At 45.9% G+C, this 22,919-nt stretch overlaps 1 protein-coding gene across 8 annotated transcripts in view; it reads left to right on the forward strand.

The window, feature by feature from the left end:
* Positions 1–20,081, forward strand: part of JCAD (junctional cadherin 5 associated) — a 99,625-nt gene extending 79,544 nt beyond the window's left edge. For 7 of the 8 annotated variants that reach the window (XM_037740948.1, XM_037740946.1, XM_017535439.2 and 4 more), the window contains 2 exons: positions 6,276–10,012; positions 18,801–20,081. In XM_037740948.1, the coding sequence (XP_037596876.1) occupies positions 6,276–10,012; positions 18,801–18,835 (3,772 nt within the window). In that variant the 3' untranslated portion in view covers positions 18,836–20,081. Of the gene's footprint in view, positions 1–6,275; positions 10,013–14,424; positions 14,787–18,800 lie in introns of those variants that run through there. The other variant, XM_037740949.1, reaches the window with a different exon arrangement.
* The last annotated feature ends 2,838 nt before the right edge of the window (positions 20,082–22,919 follow it).

Consider the following 22,919-nt stretch of genomic DNA (forward strand, 5'->3'; position numbering starts at 1 on the left):
TGAAACCATATGCAGCAGTGATGGGTATCATTTTAGCTAGTGATGGGCATCCTATAGCGAAGCTAGTAGAAGAGCCATTCTTGTCGGGGGTGGTGGCTCACACTTGTAATCCCAGCACTTTGGGAGGCCGAGGTCAGTGGATCACGAGGTCAAGAGATCGAGACCATCCTGGCCAACATGGTGAAACCCCGTCTTTAAAAAATAAAAAAAGAAAAAAAAAAGAGCCATTCTTGCTAACTTGTCTGAAGGAGAAATCTACCAGGGCGATCCCCATGAGGGGTCTGCTTGAACCTGTCAGAGCCCACCCCTTACTAGGTACAAAATAGATGTTTATTAATTAGATGGTTTAGAGTGTTCTATGTCCTGTGGACAGCGTTGTATAACAGATAATTTAAAATTTCCCAGATGACCTGCATTTTAATTAAATTGGAATTTTGGCACCTTGTGCCAACAGAAGGAAGTTTAACCCAAACTTCTCAGCCATTTTGGTCTGTTATATATGGCAGTTTTGACAAAGTCAAAGTGATAATGTGACATTTTGGGCAGAGAAGAAAACCACACTCCCTCCGTAGGAAGTGACGGGCTGTTTATATTCTCGTCCCATTTCTGTCATTTTTCATCTATCTTCTGATTATGCTTATGGTGTGTGCTTGCACAAGTAGCACCTTAGGATTTTAGCCCCTTCTCTAAGGGGCTAAAACCGTGAAACCCGAATATCAATTGAGAAAATGCGTCAAAGCCACAGGGTATGGTTTCCTCCCTAAAGTCAGGCATTCCAGGAAAGCTTTCACAGGACTGTCAAGAATAAGAACGGTGTTTAATAAAAGCCCACTCTCCATGAGCCTAAGAGCAGAGGTGGGAGGGGAAATTGTTTCTGATGCAAAGTCCCAGCCACATACTTCCTCATGATTTCTTATAGGCTTTCACGGTGGGGTGTAACAATTGTAATGCCTTATTAAATTGCCATTTTTAAGTCTTGCCCTTGGATTTTCTATAGTGTCTGAGAACCTGTAGACAGTAGGTGCTGAAGACTTTTCAGTGCTTTGTTTTCTATAGCGTTTCTCAGGCTACTGATGGGCAGTCACACGGGTGTCCCCAAGGGAAGACTCTGTGGCTTCTGGAGCTGGAATCCTGGCTCCCTGAAGTGGGGAGGGAGGGAGGGAGGGAAGAGGGAAGGGGGTGTGCAGGAGGGCCAGTGGCGATGGCTTCCAAAATGACTAATCCTTATAGAACGTCACCAGGAAGCCCTCTACTCAGTGTTCAAAGCCCAAACGCTCAAAACAGAATTTCAATGACAACAAAAGGGACACAGAAATTGTGACCTCCTACTGCTGTGCCTGGTGTTAAGACAGCTTACACCACGTACAGGTTGTCAACACAGAAGCAGAGGCTGCTCAGTGGCAAATGTCTTACCTCAGACTGATTTCAGAAGTTTCTACTTTTCCAGCCTGTAACTAAGCTTTGCCGTAAGTGGCTGCCTAACAAGTCATCAGTGGATAGGAGAGGACACAGAATTTTTTTTTTTTTTTTTTTTTTTTAAGACAGAGTCTCGCCCTGTTGCCCAGGCTAGAGTGCAATAGTGCCATCTCAGCTCGCTGCAACCTCTGCCTCCGGGGTTCAAGTGATTCTCCTGCCTCAGCCTCCTGAGTAGCTGGGATTACAGGCACCTGCCGCCGCACCCAGCTAATTTTTACATTTTTAGTAGAGACGGGGTTTCACCATGTTGGCCAGGCTGGTCCCACCTCGGCCTCCCAAAGTACTGGAATTACAGGCATGAGCCACCACGTCTGGCTTTTTTTTTTCTTTTTCTGAGATGGAGTCTTGCTCTGTTACCCAGGCTGGAGTACAGTAGTGCGGTCTCAGCTCACTGCAACCCCCGCCTCCTGGGTTCAAGTGATTTTTCCCACCTCAGCTTCCCAGGAAGCTGGGATTACAGGTGCCTGCCACCACACCCAGCTGATTTTTGTATTTTCAGTAGAGACATGGTTTCACTATGTTGCCAGGGTTGGTCTCAAACTCCTGACCTCAGGTGATCCACCCACCTCAGCCTGCTGAGATTACAGGCGTGAGTCACAGCACCTGGCCTTAGATACAGAATTTGAGGGGCTATCCGTACCTTTTAAGGCAAAGAAGTAATTCCAAAATAAGAATAGTAGCAGTAAAAATCTAAGTTTTTGCCAGAGGCTCCTGCCCACAGCCTCTGCCTCTCTGAGGGGAAGGGCGCTCCTGCAGCCCCGTCCGCGCAGGGACTCTTACCAGGCTTCACTCACAGTTGCTGTATAGAGCGGGTAGCCTCGCACGTCCTGGCTTTGTGCGGTGTTCACTCTGCTGTGCCACCAGCTGAAAAGCAGACTGTGTTGCCTGAATCCTTTGAAATCCCGAAATGTGTAATAACATTTAAGCATATGGAGAAAAAGAAATTGACCTCATTAGTAATCAAAGAAATGCAAATAAAAGTAATGCAATAAAAGAAACACAATAAAAGTTATGAGAAGTTATGGGGGGAAATCGTTGTAGTAACTAGGACTGAAGAGGTTCAGCGGCCAGGTGCAGTGGCTCACACCTGTAATCCCGGCACCATAGAGGCCAAGGCAAGTGGATCACAAAGTCAGGAGATCGAGACCATCCTGGCTAACATGGTAAAACCCCATCTCTACTAAAAATACAAAAAATTAGCCTGGCATGGTGGCGTGCGCCTGTAGTCCCAGCTACTCAGAAGGCTGAGTCAGGAGAATCGCTTGAACCTGCAAGGTGGAGGCTGCCCTGTGCTTCAGCTTGGCGACAGAGCGAGACTCCGTCTCAAAAAAAAAAAAAAAAAAAGAACAGAAAAAGAAAAGGTTCAGCAAGGCCAGCTCTTCTCTGCACTGCAGGAGGAACTATAAATTGGATGGTTTATCTAAGGTCAAATTGACAATATGCATAACACAACATCCCACACGATCTACTCACTTCTTTTCTAAGGATTTACTCTAAGTGATCTGAGACCTGCATCATGTGTTTGTATACAATAGTGTGTCTCAAAGTGTTTTAGAATAGAATCCACATCAATGTCAACGTTGTAAAGGGTTAAGTAAATCACGTGCGTGTGATGGAATACAATTCATCCATGAACATTAAGCACCTGAGGGGTTTTCATTATGCTGGAAGAAGTAAAACCCAGGGTTAAGTGATGCACTTTAGGTTCACATTTCTTGGCTTGGAACTCTTTCCCAAATCCTTGCAAGCTGTGTAATGTGGAGAAATCATTTAACCTACCTATGCCTCAGTTTCTTATCTGTAAAAGGGGGACATAGTGGTAATTGTAATGTCAAAATGAAATAATTCATTTGGCAGGCTTAGCACCATGCATGGTGTCCAGCAAATGTTAGTATTAAGCAAGTTACTTAACAGCTGGGACTCCGTTTCCGCCTCTGTAGAATGGGAATGACAGTAGCTTCTACCTCGGAAGGATGTTGGTGAAGCTGAAATGAGTTATTCTGCAGAAAGCGCGTGGCATGGACCTAGCACACAGCAACCACTGGGTGAGCGGCTGCTGCTGTTGGTGCTGCAAGTGTCGGGAAATGTTCACATGACACCAGGTACCTAGTAGAATACTCAGGCTGTTCAAAAATTCACATGCTGACATGCACATAGGCAAGAAGATATGCGTCAAAGTAACTATCACTGAGTAGAAAGATTATAAGCAATTTTTTTTTGTAATTTTTTGTATTCTTCCAACATTCATTTTCAACAATGAATACATTACTTTAATAATTTAAAAAGCAAACAGCTATCTTAGACTTGAAACATTTTCAATGACAGCCTCGCCCATGGTGAATCAAAACTGTTGAGTCCCCTGAACTTCCTTCCAGTTAATGGTTTTTTCCCTATTATATGGCCCTAGTCTCCGATCATTCATAGATAGTAGCTTAATATTTCCGCACGTTAAGCTGAATAGCAGTGTTCTTCAGATACTTTCTTTTGGTTGTGTTAGAACTGTGATTCTAAACTCTGGAGGCGTGCTAGAGTCATTTGGGAGATTTTGAAATATACTGGCTCCTCATTAGACCAGTTACATCCAAATATTTGGAGATGGACCCTGGGCACTGGTATCTTTTAAAGACTCACAAGGAAATCCTAATGTGTGGCCCGGTAGTGAACAGCACCCTGCATTTGATACTACCATTTCCTGCCTTGCAGAGAGTTTCGCGCCATGAACAGGGCTGCCCTCTTCCCCTAATGTGAGCCCTAACAGTGCTTCCCAAAGTTGAGGATAAGAATCCTCCGAAGTGTTTATTAAAAATACAGATAGGACCCAGTGCAGTGGCTCACTCCTATAATCCCAGCACTTTGGGAGGCTGAGGTGGGAGGATGATTTGAGTTCAGGAGTTCAAGACCAGCCTGGTCAACATGATGAAACCCTGTCTCTACTAAAAATACAACAGTTAGCTGGATGTAGTGGCAGGCGCCTATAATCCCAGCTACTCGGGAGGCTGAGGCACAAGAATCGCTTGCACCCAAGAGGCAGAGGTTACAGTGAGCTGAGATTGTGCCACTGCACTCCAGCCTGGGCAATAGAGTGATACTCAAGTCTCAAAAAAAAAAAAAAAAAAAAAAAAAAAAAAGTTCAGAAAACCCGAAGGAAAGAAGGAAAAAAAAAAAAACAAAAAAAAAAAAAAAAAACAAAAAAAAAAAAAAAAAAAAAAAAAAAAAAAAAAAAAAAAAAAAAAAAACAGATGGGCCAGGCATGGTGCTTCATGTCTGTAATCCCAACACGTTAGGAGGCTAAGGTAGGAGGATTTCATGAGGCCAGGAGATCGAGGCCAGACTGGACAACATAGCAAGACCCCATTTCCACAAAAACATTTTAAAAACTAGCAAGGCATGGTGGGGTGCCTGTATTCAGTCCCAACTACTTGGGAGGCTGAAGTGGAAAGATTGCTTGAGCCCAGGAGTTAGAGGCTGTGGTGAGCCATGTTTACACCACTGCACCCAGCCAGATTGATAGAGTGAGACCCTGTCTCAAAAACAAATATGTAAATAAAAATATAAATACAAATGCGTGGGTCCTAACCCAGACCTGCCAAATGTGAACTTTCAGAGGGAGAAACTTGGTCATGTGTGTATTTTACAAGCCCGCTGGATAATGCTTCCCATCAGAGAGATGGGGGACTCTGCAAGAGACATCTTTCTCAGTCTTGGCTGCATGCTGGGAATCCCTGGGGACACTTGGAGAAGCTCAGATGCCTGGCCACCTCCCCCCCATTTACCACCCACATATCTAAGATTGTAATGTAATGTGTCCAGGATCCTGCCTGGCGTCTGGGTTTTCGAAGTCCTCCTGGATTCTAATCTGCAGTCAAGATGAGCAGCCACCAGCAATGATGGCTCCCAAAGTAAGGCCCCGGGACCAGCAGCCTCAGCATCACCTGGGAACTTGCAGATTACAGAGCCCCCACCCAGACCTGCCAGATGAGAAGCTGGGGGTGGGACCCAGCGATCTGTGTCTTGCCAGCTCCAGGACTCGGTGACTCTGATTCTCGCTAGAGTTTCAGAACCGCTGCCGAAAAGCAATGTTGTTAAAAGCAGATTCCCAGATTACCTCCCAGAGTTTGCACAGGATGTCTGGACTGAGCCGGGACTGTGCTCCAAGTGGTCCAGGACCACACCTTGAGAAGCACTGCTGCAGGCTTAAACCTTATTCCTTCGGGCATCTCTGTTCTCACGAGGCAGGGTCTCACTCTGTTGCCTGTGCTGGAATGCAGTGGCGTGATCACAGCTCACTGCAGCCTCGAACTCCTGGGCTCAAGCAGTTCTCCCTCATTCTCTGGAGTTGCTGAGACAGGTAGGCACTACCAAGCCGGGCTGATTTTTAAATTTTACGTCAAGACAGGGTCTTACTGTTGTGTAGGCTGTTCTTGGACTCCTGGCCTCAAGACAGTCTCCCACCTTGGCCTCCCTTAGTGTTGGGATTACAGGCATGAGCCACGGTGCCCGGTCCCCCACTTGGGCATTTTAAAGTTTATAAGGACGTTGGCATCTCTGGAGTACACCCAACATCCGTGTATTCTTATGGGCCGCCCACTGCTGCCCCTTCTTGGCCCTTGATGCCAAAACACATGGCTGTCTTCCAGCCATAATTAATGGGATATGTTTTCTTTAAAGCTGGCAAGTACTGTGGCTGGGAACCAAGTTTTCAAAGTTGCTGGCCTGAGTTTGACTTTGAACGCCAGTCATAGAAGCCGATGAAGCCATGTTCCTTCTGTGCCTAACGTCTGTGCCTCTTTGCTTTGTAGGTTTTCTAATCATCCCAACTCAGCCTCAGCATGGTCCTCTCATCCCCCGACTGCTAACGATCAAGCCCAGAGGAGAAGAGGACGGCAGGCAGCCAGGAGCCAGAAGCCGAGGGGTCGTGAAGACCTGGAGGCCAGAGGCATGGCCCAAGCCTACGGCCTGCCTGTCCATATGAGGGAGGGTCCATGGGAAGTTGGAGGAAGGTCAGAGCATGCGAAGAAGAAGGCAGTTTGGGAAGAAGAATTGAGAATGTCGGCTCCTGCCAAGTGGCAGAACGTCAGCCTGGAAAGCTGGAGCCAGCCACGTAAACTAGGGAGGCAGATGTCTGATGGGGATGGGGAGAGACTGTTTCAAGACCTGTACCCATTCATTCAAGGAGAACACGTGTTGAATTCTCAGAACAAAGGGAAATCCCGCTCACTGCCTAAAGTTCTTTCCCCCGAGGGCCTGGGTTGCACGGAAATTCCCATTCCATTACATGACAGGCATTCACCTAAATTGCCACCGTATCCTCCCACTCATGCACCAAATCTGGACTCCACGAGGAATTCTGAGAAGGGTGGCTGCCCGGCCCCATTTCCCCGGCCTAAGTTTGGGAGGCCCCTGAAGCCCCCATCTTATGGCTCACACCAGCAATCTAGGGGAGGAGCAGACAGCAGTGACTCTCAGGACAGCCAGCAGATGGATGCCTATGTCCCCAGGCACGAGCTCTGCCTGTCGGACCCAGGGTTGGAACCTCCAGTGTATGTGCCTCCGCCCTCATACAGGTCACCCCCACAGAACATCCCAAACCCCTACTTAGAAGACACGGCGCCCGTAAATGTGTGTGGCGGTCACAGCCAGCAGCAGTCTCCAACCGAGAAGGCCGGGGCCAGCGGTCAGCCTCCTTCGGGCCCCCCTGGAACTGGAAATGAGTATGGTGCCAGCCCCCGCTCGCCTCAGGAGCTCCCTGCACACCCCCGGCCTGTCACTGCCTACGACGGCTTCGTTCAGTACATTCCCTTTGATGACCCACGGTTACGACATTTTAAACTAGCTCAGCCCCAGGGTTTCTGTGAAGATATAAAACTTGACGATAAATCATATAACTCCAGTCCTGTCACTGCCCAAGAGCCGGCTCATGGAGGAATGCAGGCTGATGGTGCTACCTGGAACCCACAGAGCCTGATACCCCCATCAGGGGACGAAAGGGGCCCGGTCTCGGCCAATCCCAGCCCCCGGTGGCTGTGGGGCCAGCTCCCTGGGGAAGGGGAAAACAGTGGCCTCCCCAGCCAGAGAGACCTCTGTGTGGCAAGGGGACAGCGGCCTGACGTGAGAGGCAGCCAGCACGGTCACACCAGAAGGCAGGTTTCCTCCCCATACTCCCAGGGCGAGAGCACCTGTGAAACTCAAACCAAGCTCAAAAAGTTCGAAACTGGGAGTCGCACCAAGAAAAGTTCAAAGAAAAGAATGAACGAGACTATATTTTGTTTGGTTTCTATCCCAGTGAAATCAGAATCACATCTGCCAGATAGAGATATGGACAACAATGACTTAAAGCCCAGCGCCGATCAAAAGAATGGGTCTGATAAGAGCCCAGCTCTGCAAGAACAGAGTCTGCTGAGCATGTCTTCCACCGACCTGGAGCTGCAGGCCCTCACAGGAAGCATGGGGGGGCGAACAGAGTTCCAAAAACAAGACCTGGGGGAACCAGAAGACAGCCAAACAAATGACCTCAGATTCATCCACCTTACAAAGCACAGAGAACTCAAGCATTCTGGCTCTTGGCCAGGGCACCGGTACAGGGATCAGCAAACACAAACCAGTTTCTCTGAGGAACCCCAAAGCTCACAGCTGCTCCCCGGTGCAAAGCCGGGAGGGTCGAGTCATGCACCCCCGAGTCCAATAGGTTCAGACCCTGCTGCCTCCGAAGCTCAGATGCCTACGGCATTACCTTCCGGTGACCACAAACAGAGGCCAAGTGCCCGTCACCTGAAAGGGCACAGGTCCCTCAGCCCGTCCGGCAACAGTGCTTTCTCAAGGACTTCCTTGTCTGTAGATCAGGCACCGGTGCCAAAAGCAGGCCGAAGTCAGCCCTGCGTGGATGTCCACAGGCTTGGAGGCCACCCTGAGCCCAAGCGGGAGGTGGTGAAGGGGGAGCCCACAGGCCCGTGCAACAGCAAACAACTCTTCGGGCAGTTTCTCCTGAAACCGGTCAGCCGTCGTCCCTGGGATTTGATCAGTCAGTTAGAAAGTTTTAACAAGGAGCTCCAGGAAGAGGAAGAAAGCAGCAGCAGCAGCAGGAGCAGCAGTGGTGAGGAAACTGAGGCAGAGCCGCAGCAGGAGAATGTGGGCTTCCGTGGAAACAGCCCGGAAATGAGGGTTGAGCCACAGCCGAGGATGTGGGTGCCAGAGAGCCCCGTGTGCAGGTCGGGAAGAGGCGAGAGTAAGTCTGAGAGCTGGAGTGACGAGTGGGGGCCTGGCCACCCGCGTGCCTGGCCTACATCCCCGGGCCGCTGTTGCGCGGAAGATGGTGGCGGTGCACCTTTCTGGTCAGCAGATGGAAACGTGAGTGCACAGAAGAGACATCCGGAGGTTAGCAATGGAATGGACGGGCTCGCAGGCAGCCCAGTTACTGTGATGAGCATGTCTTCAAAGTCAAGTGACGCAAAACCAGTGCCCCTGTCCTATCCAGCTGAACCTAGGGAGCTCCAGGGAGGTCAGAAATTCACCAGTGCTTTCAGCTCTGTGAAACCGAGCCAAGCGGCCCCTCGGCAGGTTGACAGTGGTGGAGAGAGGGCCGCAGGGCTCCCGCTGTCCCTGTCTAACAAGAACCGAGGGCTCTCAGCTCCAGACTTACGGTCCGTGGGGCTCACCCCTGGGCAAGAGCAGGGTGCCAGCGAGCTAGAGGGGTCTTTGGGTGAAGCGAGTGTGGTAGAAATCCCCCCAGGTGAGTCCTTGCAAGCCAGAGCTGCAAGGATCCTGGGCATTGAGGTGGCAGTGGAGTCCCTCCTGCCGGGCACCCAGAGAGCAGGACAGAACCATCCTGCTGAGCCTGACGCAAGTGCCTGCACCCCAGAGTCCCCCCAGGAAGAGCCGCCATCTGGCCCAGCACCGGCAGCTGTCCCCAGGGTGTCCACCGATTCCTTTTATGGCAGGCGGAAGTGCGGCTGGACCAAGAGCCCTCTCTTTGTAGGAGACAGGGACAGTGCCAAGCGGGCTCCTCAGGCTTTTGAGGACTCAGATGTGGACGGGGTGGTCACCAGCACAGCCCCCGTCCCTGAGCCTGAGCCCAGCCCCTCGGAGTCTAAGTCCTTCGAACAAAAGGATGTGGAGGCAAAACCACCCTTCAGGTCCACTTTGTTCCATTTTGTAGAAGGACCCCCAAGTGTGGCAGGCTCAGAAAAGAGACTCAGAAGCCCTTCCAAAGTGATCGAAAGTTTACAAGAGAAGCTAGCCTCCCCGCCTAGGAGAGCGGACGCTGACCGCCTGATGAGAATGAAAGAGGTGAGTTCCGTGTCGCGCATGAGATTCCTGAGCTCCAGGAATGCCGACTGCCTGGAGGAGGCTGAGGAACTGAAGGCCACCACGAGGGGCCAGGCCGGGCTCCCGGGAGGCCTCGTGTCTCCTGGCAGCGGGGACCGGGCCTGGAGAGGGGGCCACTCACTCTCCGTCTCCAAGGACAGCATCTCCAAGGAAGAGAAGGAGCATCCAGCAGCACAAAAGGAGAAGAGCCTGGATCAAGACTTCTGGTGCCCAGGTGAGGAATTGGGCAGGCAGGCAGGGGCTTGGCACGCATTTGGAGTCTTTATTTAAAAAATACCAGGTTGGTGGATAATGTAAATCTGCATATTCAGATAGATCAAGTTGACCCTGGGAAATGTTTTATCAAAAGATTCCTTAGTTTCAAAGAATTGTGCAGAAGCGGTCTTTAAAATTCAAGATCTTGCAGTGTTTTATTTTATTTATTTTTTTTTTTGAGATAGCGTCTCACCGGTTGCCTAGGCGGGAGTTGAGTGGCGCAGTGGGAGTCTCTGCTCACTGCAACCTCCACTGCTTCCTGGGCTCAAGTGATCCTCCCACCTCAGCCTCCTGAGTAGTTGGGGCCACAGGTGTGCACCACCATCTCCAGCTGATTTTTTAACTTTTTTGTAGAGACGAGATCCCATTATGTTACTCAGGCTGGTCTCGAACCCCTGAGCTCAGGTGATCCTCCTGCCTTGGCCTCCCAAAGTGCTAGAATTATAGGCATAAGCCACGCTCAGCCTCTTGCAGTGTCTTTTAAAAATGAGCATATCTTTAGAGAAAGTATGTAAACCACTATGTGTTGTCTACCATAAACAACTTTTCAAGCCTCTTAATGTGAAGAGGTCAATCAATCAAGCATTCCAGCCTTGGTGCAGGCCCTGTGAATCTCGCTGGAGACCACGGCACATGTATTCCCTACTCTCCTTCTCAAGTCACAGGCGTTCATTCACCCTAACAGCCCTCAGTGCCCTTTACCAACCTAAAAAAGATGGTGTGGCAAGTTCATTGAATAAACCACCATTCCCATTCTGCATTCTGTCTTACATTTGCACCCTCCACAATTCTTTGGCCTTCCATTTTTTTCCCTTTTCCACTGCCATGCCATTCATGAAACTTTCAGGTTTCAGTAAAAACATTTGCTAGACAAAATTCAGTTTGTACTTTCTCAACACCCCAGCCCCCAGAAAACCTACCCACCTACCATGTTTCTGAAGTCCCCTAAGTTTCAATTGCTAAACTCAGGTGAGGTGTCTTCCTTTGAGTCCTCTCCATCGTCTTACCTTAATGTGTTTTTGGAGCCTCCTTTGATAACATAAAACCACAAGGCAGGTTCCCATCCACGGTGACAGAGATTTCCCCCATCATGACTTTACCATCTCAACTCTCATAAAAACAGGTCCAGAGAATTCTTGGCATGTCTGTTTCAGGCATTTTCTTCAGAGCCTGGGAATCAATTATAGATCCTAGAAATGATCAGAATGTCAAAACATAAATGTCAAAAGATAAATGTCAAAAGATCCACATCATAAGCCATGGACTGGAAGGGACCTTCTGTCATTTAGTCTAAGCCTTCTTTTTTTCCTTTTCTTTCTTTCTTTCTTTTTTTTTTTTGAGGCAGAGTCTCACTCTGTCACTCAGGCTGGAGTGGCGCCATCTTGGCTCCCTGCAACCTCTGCCTCCTGGGTTCAAGCGATTCTCCTACTTCAGCCTCCCAAGTAACTGGGACTACAGGCACACGCCACCATGCCCGACTTATTTTTCATTTTTAGTAGAGACTGGGTTTCACCGTGTTGGCCAAGCTGGTCTTGAACTCCTAACCTTAGGTGATCTGCCTGCCTTGGCCTCCCAAAGTGCTGGGATTACCGGTGTGAGCTACTGAGCTCATCCCAGTTCAAGCCGTTTTACAATAAGGGAAAAAAGAAAACCTTGGCCCCCACGAGTTGAGTTAGGGGAATGCCCTCTCCTGAGCTGGGCCCTTCCTTTTTCCTTCCCAGTCTCCAGCAGGTGGTTCTGCGCCTCCCACCCCTTTCTGTTTTCTGTTTTGAAACCCAAGAATTTTGAAGCAGATTGGAAAGAGCGGTTATTTCAGTTGGAAGTAGTCAGAGATTTCTATTGAACAAAAAAATGTACACGAGCACTTTCAAGATTTCCCCAAATACAGTGGGGTTCTTAGGGGTGTTAGCAGGTGTTGTTCCTCTGCTTCACATGCAGAATACATGATTGAAATAATCCTTTGTCGGGGCTCTGTTGGATCCTCTAGTTGGACGAATTGGGGCTCTGCTGTGGTAGAGAATACCGAGAATGTGAAGGCTTTGCCATTATGGTGGAAAAAGCGTTACCTGCCCATTTTCTGAGCTGTCGGGATTATTATAATCTTCAGCATTAATTCCTCTGCAGTCCCCCTTCCTCCTCAAAAAATATGCCCACTAGACTTTAAGGCTAGTTAAAGCTTGTCATAGACTTCTAAAGCAAGTTTCTTCATCTATAAAATCAGGATGATTTTCTCAGTTCTGTGGCTTCCTGAGAATTTTAAGGAGTTTAAAATAAGACAAATTAATCTTGTTATAATAAAATACCAGTTGGTAAATATTTCGGTGTCTCAGTTCATGGATACTTATTTCAGGGAGGTTTTTTGTTGGTTTTTTTGTTTCGTTTGAGACAGAGTCTCACTCTGTTGCCCAGGCTGGAGTGCGGTGGCATGATCGTAGCTCACTGTAGCCTTAAACTCCTAGGCTCAAGTGATTGTCCTGCCTCAGCCTCCCAAGTAACTGGGACTACAGGCATGCACCACCACACTCAGCTTTTTTATTTTATTTTTATTATTTTTTTAATTTGTAGAGATGGGGTCTTGCCACATTGCCCAGGCTGGTCTTAAATTCTTGGCCTCAAACAATCCTCCTGCCTCAGCCATGGTGCCCCGTCCAGGGAGTATTTGATAAGATAAAATTTCCAGTTCAGAAAAGCACTTCCTTGATTTTTAGCTTGACCATTTAGAATGAGAAGGTCCAGTAGGTATCTAAAAACACCCAGGTAGTGCACATTTTAATTTTAGCCAGTTATTAAAAACACCTTCCTCGTGACCTTTTTTTTTTTAACCATCACTACTAACAAGCAGAAAACTTAATTATTTTTTTCTCTTCTCCATCTGATACAGTTGCTAATACACAATAAAATGGCCAAAAATCTACAGGCAGAGAGCTACTCGTGTTGACAGCTTCCTGGGGCACTTTCAAGTACAGTCATGTGTCACTTAATGATGGGGCTTACTCTGAGAAATGCTTTGTTAGTAGTTTCATCGTTGTGTGAACACCTTAGAGAGTGCACATCCACAAACCGAGATGGTAGAATCTACCACACTCCCAGCCTGTTGCTCCCAGGCTGTAAACGTGTACAGCCTGTTACTGTATGGAATTCTGCAGGCAATTGTAACACAACGGTAAGCATTTGTGTATCTAAACACATCTAAAGAAAAGGTACAGGCCGGGCACGGTGGCTCATGCCTGTGATCCCAGCACTTTGGGAGGCCAAAGCGGGAGGATCACTTGAGGTCAGGAGTTCAAGACCAGCCTGGCCAACATGGTGAAACCCCGTCTCTACTAAAAATACAAGTATTAGCCGGATGTAATGGTGGGCGCCTATAATCCCAGCTACTTGGGAGGTTGAGGCAGGAGAATCTCTTGAACTTGGGAGGCAGAGGTTGCAGAGAGCTGAGATCATGCCATTGCACTCCAGCCTCAGCAACAGGAGTGAAAGTCCATCTAAAAATAAAAAAGAAAGAAAAGTCACAGTAAAAATATGGTATAAAATATAAAAAAAGAAAGGACTGTGGGGCATGGTGGCTCACATGTGTTATCCCAGCACTTTGGGAGGCTGAGTCAGGCAGATCACAAAGTCAAGAGATCAGGACCATCCTGGTCAACATGGTGAAACCCCATTTCTACTAAAAATACAAAAATTAGCTGGGCATGGTGGTGCATGCCTATAGTCCCAGCTACTTGGGAGGCTGAGGCAGGAGAATCGCTTGAACCCAGGAGGCAGGGTTGCAGTGAGCTGAGATTGAGCCACTGCACTTCAGCCTGGTGACAGAGCGAGACTCTGTGTCAAAAAAAAACAAAAAACAAAAAAAAAGGACCACTTTTATGTGGCACTTACCATGAATGGAGCTTGCAGGACTGGAAGTTGCTCAGGGCAAGTCAGTGAGTGGTGACCAAATGTGAAGGCCTAGAAAATTCCTCTACGCTACAGTAGACTTCATAAACCCTGTACACTTAGGCTACACCACATTTGTTTAAAATTCATTGCACTATGACATTATGACGTCACTAGATGATAGGAGTTTTTCAGCTTCATTATCATCTTACGGGACCACTGTCACATGTGTGGCCCATCATTGACCAAAACGTTGTTCTGTGGTGCATGACCGTGATTGGAGGGGACAGCACCATTAGGGACGGTTTCTCACATTTGTTTGGCTCAGGTGGCCCTTTATAGGCCTTTCATGTGATGGTCACCAGGCCTCAATATTCAAAACCACTGGTTTTGAGAGCAGGTCACATGATAGAGGTAGTAAAACTGTTGACAGATGTCCACTCTTCCACTCACTGTTCCTTCTCAAGTTAGAACAGTCCTTCACTGTTCCCCTAGGGTAAGCCTCAGTGTGTTGTCCTCAGCTGAAGGGGACCCCATAGCCTTGCTGGCATGTCACTGATAAGCTCTTGGACTTGGCTTTCCTTTTGAAGCATTTAATGATTTTAGACATGAGACTCCTCATCTCCCTCCCTACCCCACTGCTGCCCCCATGACCCCATCATGCTAGAGCTGCTTCATTGCTCCTAAATCCGTGGCCCACTGAAATTCAGCCCGTGTGCCGGAACTGTAAAACAAGGCCATGCCGTGTCTCCCTGCACTGCCTCACCTTCTAGAACTACACACACCCCCTTCTAGAACTTTATTATCTATGTTGCATCATCAATTGTCTTTATTTTAGATTAAAGTTGGTCATTTCAGCGCACATGTCTGTAATGGTCTTTCGTGCCTCTGGTTAAGAAATCAACAGCCCAAAGCCAATTCAGGTCACAGACTCCCATCTTTGCTGGATGACTTAGGCTCTAATTCAGAAGTGTCATCCCAGCCTCTCATCCTACACAGAACTTCCTGGTCCCATCATCCTCTGTTGCAAACCCTGTTAATATGAATCCAAGGGAAGAAAGAAGAGGTACCTGTGTGAGGCCCAAAATGAACGAAAGGGGGAAGGCTTCATGATGCCAGATTGCTCCATTAGAAGGCTGGATGTTAGGACATCTTCGGGGCATGAATAGGTGAAATGCCTTTTAAGGTAGGCCTCAGTGTGTTGTCCTCAGCTGAAATGGATCCCACAGGAAACAGGATTCTTAATTCTCCCGGTAACCACCCTGTCCCCCAGACCTGTGCTGTCCAATATAATAGCTCCTCGTCATATACAGCTACTGGGCACTTGAAATATGGCTCATGCAAATTGAGAAGTATTGTTAAGTGTAGGAGACACACCAGATTCCAAAGACTTAGTACAAAAAAAAATCTAAAATATCTCAATTTTTATATTGGTTATGTATTAGAATGATAATATTTTGAATATATTTGGTGAAATAAAATATACTATTAAAATTAGTTTCACTGGTTTTTATTTGTTTTAACCTAGCTACTAGAAAATTCAAAATACTGATGACTGGGCATGGTAACTCATGATTATAATTCCAGTACTTTGGGAGGCAGAGGTGGGAGGATTATGTGAGCCCCAAGCCAGCTTGGGCTGCATAGTGAGACCCCCATCTCTACAAAAAATAAAAAACAAAATTAAGCATGGTAGTGGATGTCTGTAGTCCCAACTACTTGGGAGGCTGAGGCAGGAGGATCGCTTGAGTCTAGGAGTTCAAGGCTGCAGCGAGCTGTGACCATGCCACTGCACTCTAGCCTGGGTGACGGAGCGAGACCCTGTCTTTACGAAATAATATAATGTTTTGTGACCCACATTATACTTTTATGGGACCTGGACAGTCCATGAGCTGAAGAAAGAGCCCATGGGACTGCGGGCGGCAGGTTTGTCCTGTGGAGGTGTCTGTGTTGTGCCTGGCACAAAAGACCACTAAAAAGATGTGAGCTGAAATGACCATTTGTAATCTAAAGACACTTGATATGATAGGTACAACACAGCACAGATAATAAGGGCCCCAAAGGGTGCGTGCATTGGGTGGTGTGGTACAGACAGACATGGCATGGCCTCTTCAGTGCCCAGTGTGATGTAACATGAGGCTTAGCCTGGAAGAGACTGAGCATCTTAACAACAGATGCTCCCAGTAGCCGGACGTGTGACCTCCACATGTTCTCATCATTTAGTGACCGCCCACCTTCTTCTCAATGGAGAAAAAGACACCTCTGCTCACAGGAGGACCCTCTCAGGTGAACACTGTGAGGCCGATTGAGCACAGAAGTGAAACACCCAGCTATTAATGTCTTACAATGTTTCATGGATGTCGTTAACTTCAGCAGTCAGAAGGAACTTATGTGGACTCCCCTGCCTTTTAGCCAGATTGCCCCTGCATGCAGATGGTGATGTTTGAGCAGGTGCAGACTCCTTTTCCTAAATGCAGAGACTGTCCCATCTGGTTAGTAATGTAGGACTCAAAGTGCTCTCAACGCTGTCTCAGTCACCACAGTCGCGGGACCTGTTGTATCATAAACCTGTCTCAGCCAGGTTGAAAAGGAGTCAGGAGGATGTGTAAGACATTTTGCTGCTGGAGAAACTGGAATGTCTATGGCCTTTGCAATGCACAGTTGTCCAGATGGATTTCAGAAAAGATTGTTTTTTTTTTTTTTTTTTTCGAGATGGAGTCTCACTCTTTTGCCCAGGCTGGAGTGCAAGTGGTGTGATCTCAGATCTCAGCTCACTGCAGCCTCCGCCTCCCAGGTTCAAGTGATTCTCCTGCCTCAGCCTCCCAAGTAGCCAGAACGACAGGCATGCACCACCACACCTGGCTAATTTTTGTATTTTTAGTAGGGACAGGTTTCACCATGTTGGCCAGGCTGGTCTCGAACTCTTGACCTCAGGTAATCCACCTGCCTCAGCCTCCGAAACGCTGGGATTACCAGTGCAAGCCACGTAGCCCAGCCAAAAGATTGTTTTTCTGACTGTCAAATCCTGCCAGATTTCCTTCCTTCCTTCCTTCTTTCCTTTCTTTTCTTTTCTCTTCTCTTTTTCTTTCTTTCCTTCTTTCACATGAATCACCTTTTTTGACCATGCTGAGCCGTGCTATTTTTTTTCCTTTTTCTTTTTTTTTTTCCAGCTTTATTGAGTTATGATTGACAAAAATTGCATATATTTAAGGTGCAGAACATGGTGCTTTGATTCATGTATAGGTTGTGAAGTGAGAAACCCAGTCAGGGCAGTTAACATAGTCATCTCCTAACATAGTTACCAGTTTTTCGAGTGTGTGCTGAGAACATTCGAGATGTACTCTCCTCACAAATTCCAAGTGTACACCATGGCGTTGGTAACTGAAGTCACCATGCCGTGCACCTGGTCTCTAGTACTTATTCATCAAAGTCCTTCTAGTCCTTATTCACCCATCAAAGCTGGGTGCCTCATTTCTGTGCATCTTAGGGTTTGTACCCTTTGGCCACTATTTCTGTTTCTACTCTCTGTTACTGTGATTTCAACTTTTTTTTTTTTTTTAAAAAAAAGGTTCCACATATAGATGAGATCATGCAGTATTTGTCTTTCTGTGTCTAGCTTTTTTCACTTACCATAATGTCCTTAAGTTTCATACATGTGTTGTTGTAAACGGCAGGATCGGCTTATCTTTTAGTGCTGAATCATATTCCATTGTTTGTGTATGTACAGTTTCTTTATCTGCACATCCAGTGACGAGCACCTCGATGATGAGGTAGCTTCCTATCTTGACTATTGTAAACAATGCTGCAATGACCTTGGCTGTTGTAAATATCTCTTCTGCAGATATCTCTTCCATACTGATTTCCTTTCCTTTGAGTACATACCCAGTCATGGGATTGCTGGATCATATGGTAGTTCTATTTTTAATTTTTTTGAGAAAACTTCGTAACGTTTCCATAATGGCTGTAGTCCTTTCAGATTGTTTAAACATTTTCTCCTTAAAAGTTAAGAAACCTTTGAGCTGCTATGGCAGGAAGATCTCACCACAGGAGGCGCACGTGTGAGCCTCAGGTTTATCTGGATTCCAGACAGACATCTGTGAACTGGAGGTTGTGGGACTTGGCAGCACCCAGCAGCAGTGGTAGTGACAGTTTAGGATGATTGCTCTTTTGTATCGTGTCCCGTTTTAGAAATCCAGGTCATCTGGGCACAGATTGGGATTTTTCCATTACCAGCAGTAGAATGGATCAGTATGATGGCCCAGACTCGTACACACCTGTGTTGGAAGGCTCTGGAAGCCTTGCGCTGACAGGTGAGCGAGCATCCAGCCCTCGGCCTGCCTGCCGGTCAGTGGTGATGAGAGACAGAAAGCCTCTCACTGCCAGCCCAGCGTCAGGATTTCAAGATCCTCAAGCCTTCAAGGGACAACGTTCGATCACAAAGATGCATATTCCAAAGCAAGCTTTCTTTTGAGCTGTAATTTACCAAAAAAATAAAAAAAGAAGAAAGAAAGAAAGAAAGATAAGACATCCCCTTAATATCAGCCAAACACATCACTGCCAATTTGGAAAAACTGCGTTTAAAGTGAAGTATATTCCACGGTGAACAGGAAGGAGCCGCCAAAGTTGTCAGCAGTTCATATTTTCCCATCTGTGTCTGGGGAATGACTATGCACATTCCTTGAAAACAGCCTTTTTAACAAAGAGTTTTTTACTCCGTAGTGCAAACAGGATAGTTAAAATATCTAAAAATTAACCTTTATACACTTGTAGATTTTGTTCCCTAGACAAATTTATGGTCTAAGAATTAAACAGAAAATAGAAGAGTTGAATATACCGCTAATTTTCTTTCATTTTCTTTTCCTGTTTTACAGATTCCTATGACCCTAGCAGAGTGGAGAGAGTGTGAGGAAATGCTGGTGGAGCTTGCCTTGTGTTGCTAATTGAGTATTCTCAAGTAGCTGGTAGATTTCTTCTATCAGCCCCACTTCCCCGTGTAGAAGCTGGAAGCTGCCGGGTTTTAGCATCCTGGTAACATTCTTTACTACTGCCACTAGGAAACTTGCCACCCTCTCAGAATTGCTTTGTGGCGATAGAGCAATCGTCCGTTGAAACCATCTGTTTTTATAGCATGAAGATTTAATGCGTGTAATTAGGAAGGAGTTTTCACAGAAACTGTCCCTCATGGGAGATTTGACCAAGCTGGTAAATAGTTTGGTGTTGCTCTTGTTCTGGGTGAAGATTTGAATGTGGAAGGTCTAGTAAATGCTTTGGAAAGGCCCGTGATTGGTGTTCGCCCCTCTGTGTCTCTGTGGCCTGCGGTCCGTGCTCCTGTGAAGGAGTTGGGGACACAGCTCATTGCCTGGTGTTTCAGTTCAGGGGAAATGTGAATCAATAGGTATGATCCATTTCTAATCAATTTGGCCTTCTGCTGCTGGAAGTAACTTTACTTATAAGTAGCTTGCCATCAGAGAATAAAAGCAATATCTTTTAAGTTCCTAAAAAGTTAAAACTTGTACTGTAATATACTAAGAGCATTATTTATCTGGCAGTGAAATATTTTGATCATTTGCAAACATGACATTGTCTGCTTTGCACTCAGTATTATCTATTTTTATTTTCTGTATGGGTATTTAGAAATTCTTTATATGAAAAACAATTGCTGGTTTAAAATAGACCATTTTAACAAAGTGACTATATTTCTTTTTACAAAAATGCTATTTTTCTATGATGTAAACAATTGTTAGGCAGCAGATTTTTAAGGAAGTATTATTTTATTTAAGAGTCTGTATCCCTTCGTGTGAGAGGAACCCAAAGAGGGTTCCCTTTTGCTTCAAAGCTCTGTCCCTTACCCATTCGCAATTCTGCTACTTTTATTTTATCTTAGAAAATGTCAAGATAGACATATCACAGGGTTAATAAATCAACTTTTCACAAAGATTTTTTTACAAATGTAGCTATCAGGTTATATTTGAAAATAACCCTCTCAAAACCAGCCAACATTGTTATGACAATTTTTGCTGCCATATCAACTAGAATTACCAAAAAAACATAGTTTTATCTTTGTATGTGTGTGGGGATCCCTGAGACCATACGTTTCTCCCCACCCCGCCACCCCACCCCTTTAAAGAAATGTGTATTTTTATCTAGAATGATCCTGAATTAGTTTCTGCATATTTTTAAAAAGTGCTTGGGGACATTATATATATGAGGCCTATGTATCCTACTGTGTTTAATATTGCATTAACCTGCACAAAGTTCATGCATTTTTATGCATTTTTTTCTTTCTTTCTAAGTAAGATATTCTTGATAACTAACGTTCCCTAAATCATTTCTTGTGTCTCTCACTCCCTCCTGCCTTCCTTTCTCCCTCCCTCCCTCCCTGCCCGCCTTCCCTCCCTCCCTCCCTCCCTGCCCGCCTTCCCTCCCTCCTTCACCCTGTCCTCCTTGTCCCTTTTATTTTTTTCCCCTTCTCTTTCATTTTATTTTCTTTTAGAGAAACCACCTTATCTATTTTTAGACATTTCAAATTCCTAAAATGTGAACCATTGGGTGATCTGTCCTTTGGCCCTAAAACAGCTGGCTGGACTCTCCTGGCCTGTTCTCATCTGCACCGTACCATTTTATTTCATAAGAACTTCATGTATTTGGACTGTAACAAGCAAAACAGAATCTAAGTTGCCCCAAAAAATCTTTCCAAATCTTTTCAAAACACTAATCTGCAGTCCAGAATTCAGCTCTTATGAAAAGTTATACTGCGCTCCAGTTTTCACAGCAGCAATTGGGGGGTGGACAAAAAGTTCCTCTTCCTAGAAAAAATCCAGTAGGGAAGCATTTGGACACTGTTGTAGTTGGTGAATCATCCAAGTAACCTGGTAGTACCAAGGAAGGGCTGAGGCACCTGCAGGTCTTTGTGGGGTCTTACTTCCCTCTTTTTTATTTTTATTTTTTGAGAAAGAGTCTCACTCTGTCTCCCAGGCTGGAGTTGCAGTGGTGCAATCTCAGCTCATTGCAGCCTCTACCTCCTGGGTTCAAGCGATTCTCCTGCCTCAGCCTCCCCAGTAGCTGGCACTACAGGCGCGTGCCACCACGCCCGGCTAATTTTTCCTATTTTTAGTAGAGACGGGGTTTCACTGTGTTCGCCAGGATGATCTTGATCTCCTGACCTCGTGATCCTCCTGCCTCAGCCTCCTAAAGTGCTGGGATTACAGGTGTGAGCCACTGCGCCCGGCCCTTTACTTCCCTCTTTAAATGCAAATGTAAGAAGGTATGTGTATGTATGTATTTATATACATGCACACATATATATACACATACTTTGTTGATACCATCTAAATACTTCTTTGAATCAAAATAACTTAATTTTAGCTCATTTCTCAAGAGAAAGAGAAGGATCCCCAAGGAAAAAAATACTATTGTACCTTCTGCGATTCTCAAACCAAAATATGATGCCCTTCTGTTTTGTTATCTTAAATTGTTGTATCGTATCTTTCTGAAACCATTCTGAATTAAGTTGAAATTATCAGTATTTATACTTTAATTGTTCTAAATTTAAGCCTACATGTAAGTCTTCTTTTGGGGGAAGGTAACTTTATAAGCTTAACTTGGAAATTTGACTTTTAACCTTTCATATTCTAAGGTAAATAATAGCCTTTAATCAACAACAGGTTTCCCAGAGGGGTCTTGAATTTAACACTAATTATTCAGTTATTGTTTCTCTTTCTCAAACATACATAACTCCATTATTATTTGTGGCTGGAAGAAAAAGTTTTTGTATTTTGTTTTTGTCTTTATCTCATGCACACAATTTACTGTTGGTGTTGAATAATTTGGAGCTCATAAAATTAAAAGTTGTAATTTTGACCATTTGGACTGAAAATTATATGAGGAATTACATACGCAATGTGTTAGTATTTCTTGAGTTTGCAAAAGAAGGGGAAAATGATGGTAATTTGATTCAAATTGCCTTTCTTTGAAGAAAATTTCTGAATGACTGAAAACCAAATATCTGTATTATCACTTTCAACCTCATGTTTCTGCAGACTACAGAAAAACTCCTCACTGACCATGCGTCCAGCCCCTGATTGGGTCTTCAGGATTATGTCCATGTACATAACTGCTTGGATTTCTTCTTTAAAGTCCCTAAAACATGAATCTGTTGTTTGAGATCCTGGTTTCCTTAGAGTTGTAGGTTACGGTTTTCATTCACGTGAAAATTCTAAGTAGAACTTACGCTGCTCCATTTTATTGTTGGTGAAGGGCCATTGTTAATGGAAGTTTAGGTTTTTAAACTCGAATGACTCTACAACCAGACCCTGATCATTTTTTGCAGCAGCAAAATGACTTACTCTGACAGCATCTCGGTTTAGGACTTCTGAAGGAAAAGGATGAAGCTGATCTGTTGAAACAACTACTTTTCCAACTCAGAGGCAGAAGGGGCTGATGGAAGATGATAACATTCACCTACCATTTCATCTTGTGACCCCCCCCCCCAAAGATCATGTTTCAGTGTTCTGGCTCGGTTTTTTGTTATTGTTTGTTTGTTTTAAATGATTAAATAATAGACAATTAAGTGTCAGGATAGCATCTCTTGCAAAGTGACCAGTGCAGCAGAATTGTCTATCCATCTTTGAGCTTAGGGAAAGATTTCCCACATCCTAAGTTGGGAGAAGCAGTTACTTTAGCGTTTGGGAGCATCGTTCTACCAGACCCATTTGTGCAGGGGAGAGGAAGCTGAAGAGATGGGATGTGGGGCGGGAGTGTGTTTCTTAAGCCAAAGCTGTTGCAGGCCTGGGGGATTTGTGCATTTTCCTTTTGTTTTGTTTTCGATTGCAGATTCTGTACATCTGTCTGTGGGAGGAGAGTTGCTACTCAGGCCAGGATTTAAGAGACATTCCAGTGACCTTTAAGAGGTGCCTGGCGGGAGGTCCTTCTCCGGGAGTGTGGGTTGGTCCACTCTGGGACCCACCACACTAAGGGGGAGATGATAAAAT

The sequence above is a fragment of the Cebus imitator genome, unplaced genomic scaffold (genome assembly GCF_001604975.1).
Source record: "Cebus imitator isolate Cc_AM_T3 unplaced genomic scaffold, Cebus_imitator-1.0 Scaffold92, whole genome shotgun sequence".
In the NCBI taxonomy this organism is placed as follows: Eukaryota; Metazoa; Chordata; class Mammalia; order Primates; family Cebidae; genus Cebus; species Cebus imitator.